Genomic DNA, 6,408 nt, shown 5'->3' with positions numbered 1-6,408 from the left:
ACATAATAAAAAAAATAAAAAAAAAAAATATATATATATATATATATATATATATATATATATATATATATATATATATATATATATATATATATATTAAAAAATTAATTAAAAGAAGATCACAGACACGCTGACACACAAGGTCACTACCCCATAATAAAATATAAATAAAATAATAGTAATGATTACAAAATAGAATACAAATAATAATAATAATAATAATACAAATAAAAATTTGAATCTTCTTTTAATTATTATTTTTTGTGTGTGTGTATATATATATATATATATATATATATATATATATATATATATATATATATATATATATATATATATATATATATATATATATATATATACACACACACAAAAAATAATAATTAAAAGAAGATCACAGACACGCTGACACACAAGGTCTCTACCCCAACAGTTGGCCGACTTGCAGCACCGCGGAATACCTTGCAGTGCACCAAGCTGCCACAATAGATGTATAGATATATTACTAGACATTTTAACAGCATACAAGAGTGTGCAACGTAGTAAGATACAAATCAGTTTAGATTTACAGTAATTTATTGTGATATTGTACTGTGATTACAGTATTTTACTGTGAAATAACAGTTAAAATATTAGAGTATCGTCATTTGTTGTAGTGTTAGAGTACTTTTTTTTTTACTGTATTTTTCTGTGAAAAATCTATTTACTCGCATATTTTGTAATTTTTTAGTGTCATAAATCAGACATATGTGATAACAGATTCACTATGGAGACACCTTGTTTTTCACCTCTACTGCTACTTTAAGTCTAATTGTGTTTAAAGGTTTTAGTTAAAGTACCAGGGTTGTCCAAAGTGCGGCCCAGGGGCCAGTTTTGGCCTGCCGCTCGTTTTTTATTGGCCCTTGGCCGATGGTAAAAATTGGATGAGTTCATTATTATCGAGATGTTATTAGTAACGATACATTTTTTAAATCAGAATAATCTCACTTTTGAAATTGGATTAATCACAACCATTACTAAGTAGCATGTACTCGCTTGCATCATTTCAATGAAAAAGACCTCAAAACTTGGTCACAAATGCAATTTTATTGTTAGAATCTGTTTAAGATAATGGAGCAAAATAAGTTGTGTGATTAATCTGCGTATATACGTGATTAATGCAACCCAGCAGGCACAAGACGTTGAAACAACGTTGAGAACTTGTTGAATTAAGTCCTGACTTGAGCAACTCAAACATAACGTTGAAACAACATGCTTTTTGACGACGTTTATTCAATGTTGGGTTCTGACGTTGATTTGACCATTGAAATTTGGTCATTTCCCAACCAATATTCTACAACACAAATACAACGTTGAAACAACATGCTGTTTGACGACGTTTAATCAATGTCAAATTGTGACATTGATTTGACCATTGAAATTTGGTTATTTGGGGCGGCGTGGCAAAGTTGGTAGAGTGGCCGAGCCAGCAATCGGAGTGTTGCTGGTTACTGGGGTTCAATCCCCACCTTCTACCATCCTAGTCACGTCCGTTGTGTCCTTGGGCAAGACACTTCACCCTTGCTCCTGATGGCTGCTGGTTAGCGCCTTGCATGGCAGCTCCCGCCATCAGTGTGTGAATGTGTGTGTGAATGGGTGAATGTGGAAATACTGTCAAAGCGCTTTGAGTACCTTGAAGGTAGAAAAGCGCCATACAAGTATAACCCATTTATTTATTTATTTATCATTATTTCCCAACCAATATTCTACAACACAAATACAACGTACTTGTTGACAACATTTAATCAATGTCAAGTTGTGATGTTGATTTGACCATTGAATTTTGGTCATTTCCCAACCAATATTCTGCAACACAAATGCAACGTTGAAGCAACATGCTTTTTGACAACATTTGATCAATGTTGGGTTTTGATATTTTTTTGACCATTGAATTTTGGTCATTTCACAACCAATATTGTACAACACAAATACAACGTTGAAACAACATGCTTTTTGACAACGTTTAATCAATGTTGGGTTCTGACGTTGATTTGACCATTGAAATTTGGTCATTTTCCAACCAATATTCTCCAACACAAATACAACGTTGAAACAACAGGCTTTTTGACAACGTTTAATCAATGTCAGGTTGTGACGTTGATTTGACCATTGAATTTTGGTCATTTCCCAACCAATATTCTACAACACAAATACGACGTTGAAACAACGTGCTTTTTGACGACGTTTATTCAATGTTGGGTTCTGACGTTGATTTGACCATTGAAATTTGGTCATTTTCCAACCAATATTCTACCACACAAATACAACGTTGAAACAACATGCTATTTGATAACGTTTAATCAATGTTGGGTTCTGACGTTGATTTGACCATTGAAATTTGGTCATTTCCCAACCAACAACGTGGATCCAACGTTGGACATCAACGTTGCCCCAATTTACAAATACAACTATTTCCAAAGTCAGTTTTAAAAAACATAAGTGTATAATCAACGTTGTATCGACGTCTTGCGCCTGCTGGGTATATTTTTTGTGATTAATCGCATTAATTAACTCGTAATTTTGACAGCTTATTAGATTGCACTAGTTTTCTTTGTTGCCTACAACCAGTTTTGGGACTAACTTTGTAACGCGTTACTGTAACGCCGTTACTTTCGGCGGTAACTAGTAATCTAACGCGTTATTACCGTTACTACATGATGCGTTACTGCGTTATTTTACGTTGTTTTTCATGTAGTATCGGCTAGAAACTGAGAGGATCTTACTGGTGTAAGTAACTGAGTTAGTAACTGAGTTTCTTTTGAAATAAAGTAACAAGTAACTGTAACTAGTTACTGGTTTTCAGTAATTAACCCAACAGTGCCTATAACACAAAGCTAACATGGATGTTTTGTTCAGCTGGCTTAACATAAACTGACATACACTGCTTTACTTTTGGCATCTTTCATGAATAAAATGTCTCCAAATGGCCCCCGCAGGGCCGGCCCGTGGCATAGGCCGTATAGGCAAATGCTAAGGGCGCCGTCCATTAGGGGGCGCCACGCCAGTGCCACAAATGTTGGAGAAAAAAATAAAAAAATAAATAAAGTTGGTACTATTATTTCTAAATACAAACAATAATCCCACGTTAATTAAAATGCAAAGTAAAGCATATTTAATAGAAATATTATTTGTTACAACATTACGCCCCCCACCCCCGCACGGTGTGCCCCCTCCCTTCCCTCCCTTCAACACAAGATGTCAAAACGGCCAAAACTGTCAGGTGCCCAGGGAAGAAAAAATAGAAAAGAAGAGGAGGAGAAACGAGAAAAAGACAGAGGTAGCAGGGAGGTAACGTTAGCCTACATGAAATTATTTGTCTGTTACAGAATGTGATAGTAACCTGGCTTTTTTAGCATTAAGCTAATGTTACATGATTCAGCAATTGCTAATCAATAAATAGCTAGTTCTGTTTTAACGTCGGGTTAATATTGTGGAGGGGGCTAAATTGTTATGGAAAATAATAATGTAACGTTAGGTAATTACAGTACTCCCACCTTACATTCCTCAGGGACATTTGTATTAGATCTTTTAAGCAGGTGTTTTTTGTTGACATTGTTATTGCCTTCTGGTTAGCTAATGTTTGCCCTGCAGGTAATAGTCACTTTTCCACCCTTTTATTTGGTATAGTTGTAAGCCTAGTTGTTAAAGTGCACATCATTAATGTTAATTAAGCAATATCACATGAGAGGGAATGCTGTTTTTTAATTTGAGCACTGCTGTGATTCGGTTAAAGATAATCATAACATAACATTCTCATATAATATGTTGATTTGCTTTCTTTCGGTAAAAAAAAAAGGTCAAAGACAAAGCTATTCGGTTTCTTGTGAGTATATACACTTCACTGCCGATGTGGGGGGGGGCGCCACCTAAAATCTTGCCAAGGGCGCCAGATTGGTTAGGGCCAGGCCTGGGCCCCCGCATCCTTTGATTTTACATTATGTGGCCCTCGCTGGATAAAGTGTGGATAAAGTCTGCTTTAGACTGACACCGATCACCCCCACCCTCTTTATGCTCGTTGGTGCAAGGCGCCCATGGGTAATTAACCACGCCTTTATCCTGTCCTGTCAGGTGACCTCTCTGGGCGTGGCCACCTTCAGCCTCTGCGCTCTGAGCATCGATCGCTTCCACGCCGCCACCGGACCCCACCGCCGGTCCCGGGTGGAGCCCTGCCGGTCCATCCTCTCCAAGCTGTCCGTCATCTGGCTGGGCTCCTCGGTGCTCGCCGCCCCCGAGCTGCTCCTGTGGCAGCTGCTCCAGGAAACGCCGGGCCCGCCCGCCGACCCTCAGCGGGGCCAGGTGGGCGGCTCCCTGGCGGCCGCCGTCAGAGCCCGAGCGGACGCCCTGGTGGTGGACGTGTGCGTCCGCGAGCCGTCCGAGGCGCTCCCCGAGAGCGTGTACGCGCTGGTGCTGACCTACCACGAGGCGCGCACGTGGTGGATGTTTGGCTGCTACCTTTGCCTGCCGCTGCTGTTCACTCTGGCCTGCGACCTGGTCACCAAGCGGGCGTCGGAGCCCGGGCCCGTCAAGGCGGCCAGCAGGCGCTCCTCCTCGTCCTCCTCGTGCGCGTCCTCTTCCTCCCTCAAGAAGAAGAAGCGACGCGGGCGCGAGCTGAGACTGCGCTCCACCGTGATGGCGCTCGCCGCTCTGTACGTGGCCTGTAACTTACCTGAGAGCGCGTGCAACATCACCCTGGCCTACGTCTCGGCCCCGGCCCTGGTCCTGTCGGCGCTGGGCCTGGTGGGTCAGTTCTTCCTGTTCGTACGCTGCTCAGCGACGCCGGTGCTGCTGCTCTGCTTGTGTCGCTCGCTGGGCCAGGCCTTCATGGACTGCTGCTGCTGCTGCTGCGACGAGTGCCTCCCCGACGCCAAGTCCTCCGCCTCCGCCTCCACCGCCGCCACCTCCGCCCTCTCCTCGCCGACGCCTCACTCGCCATCTCCGTCGTCCTTGTCGCCGTCAGGCAAAGAGGACGCAGTGAAGGTGGAAGCAACCTACGACTCCTCGGCGGCCATCGGGACCCCCTGCTGAGTACAATCGGTACCCCTGCCCTTTCTGGAAGGGAACTTCGGAAGTCAAAAAGGCCAGAAACCTCCTCGATCAATGACTTTGACACTTTTTTTGAAAGCAATTTAACTTTAGATGCCAGGGAATGTACAGTAGGGAATTTTGTCACGTTTCATGTGTCAGGTAAACCTTGACAAATGGGGCCATGTGAATGAATCCCCTTCCTGCTGTGCTAAAGAGGAATGTTGCCACAAAGATTCATCCACGGACGCCTCCTCGCATGCTCCCAGGAAGTACAAACCCCGTTTCCATATGAGTTGGGAAATGGTGTTAGATGTAAATATAAACGGAATACAATGATTTGCAAATCCTTTTCAAGCCATATTCAGTTGAATATGCTACAAAGACAACATATTTGATGTTCAAACTCATAAACTTTTCTTTTTTTTTTTGCAAATAATAAGTAACTTAGAATTTCATGGCTGCAACACGTGCCAAAGTAGTTGGGAAAGGGCATGTTCACCACTGTGTTACATGGCCTTTCCTTTTAACAACACTCAGTAAAGGTTTGGGAAGTGAGGAGACACATTTTTGAAGCTTCTCAGGTGGAATTCTTTCCCATTCTTGCTTGATGTACAGCTTAAGTTGTTCAACAGTCCGGGGGTCTCCGTTGGCTTGGCATTGTCTTGCTGAAATAAGCAGGGGCGTCCATGGTAACGTTGCTTGTATGGCAACATATGTTGCTCCAAAAGCTGTATGTACCTTTCAGCATTAATGGCGCCTTCACAGATGTGTAAGTTACCCATGTCTTGGGCACTAATACACCCCCATACCATCACACATGCTGCCTTTTACACTTTGCGCCTATAACAATCCGGATGGTTCTTTTCCTCTTTGACGTCCACAGTTTCCAAAAAACATTTGAAATGTGGACTCGCCAGACCACAGAACACTTTTCCACTTTGTATCAGTCCATCTTAGATGAGCTCAGGCCCAGCGAAGCCGACGGCGTTTCTGGGTGTTGTTGATAAACGGTTTTTCGCCTTGCATAGGAGAGCTTTAACTTGCACTTACAGATGTAGCGACCAACTGTAGTTACTGACAGTGGGTTTCTGAAGTGTTCCTGAGCCCATGTGGTGATATCCTTTACACACTGATGTCGCTTGTTGATGCAGTACAGCCTGAGGGATGGAAGGTCACGGGCTTAGCTGCTTACGTGCAGTGATTTCTCCACATTCTCTGAACCCTTTGATGATATTACGGAGCGTAGATGGTGAAATCCCTAAATTCCTTGCAATAGCTGCTTGAGAAAGGTTTTTCTTAAACTGTTCAACAATTTGCTCAGGCATTTGTTGACAAAGTGGTGAC

General features: G+C 42.3%; 1 protein-coding gene across 1 annotated transcript in view; it reads left to right on the top strand.

Moving 5' to 3' along the window:
• The window catches only part of gpr37l1a (G protein-coupled receptor 37 like 1a), an 8,757-nt gene extending 3,693 nt beyond the window's left edge, over positions 1–5,064 (top strand). The window contains exon 2 of the mRNA XM_062037821.1: positions 4,108–5,064. Coding sequence (XP_061893805.1) covers positions 4,108–5,064 — 957 coding nt within the window. The remainder of the gene's footprint in view (positions 1–4,107) is intronic.
• The last annotated feature ends 1,344 nt before the right edge of the window (positions 5,065–6,408 follow it).

Source organism: Entelurus aequoreus, linkage group LG26, assembly GCF_033978785.1.
Source record: "Entelurus aequoreus isolate RoL-2023_Sb linkage group LG26, RoL_Eaeq_v1.1, whole genome shotgun sequence".
NCBI classification, from domain to species: Eukaryota; Metazoa; Chordata; class Actinopteri; order Syngnathiformes; family Syngnathidae; genus Entelurus; species Entelurus aequoreus.
The sequence above is the reverse complement of the archived record's forward strand: the minus strand, read 5'-3'. Positions and strand labels throughout refer to the sequence as shown.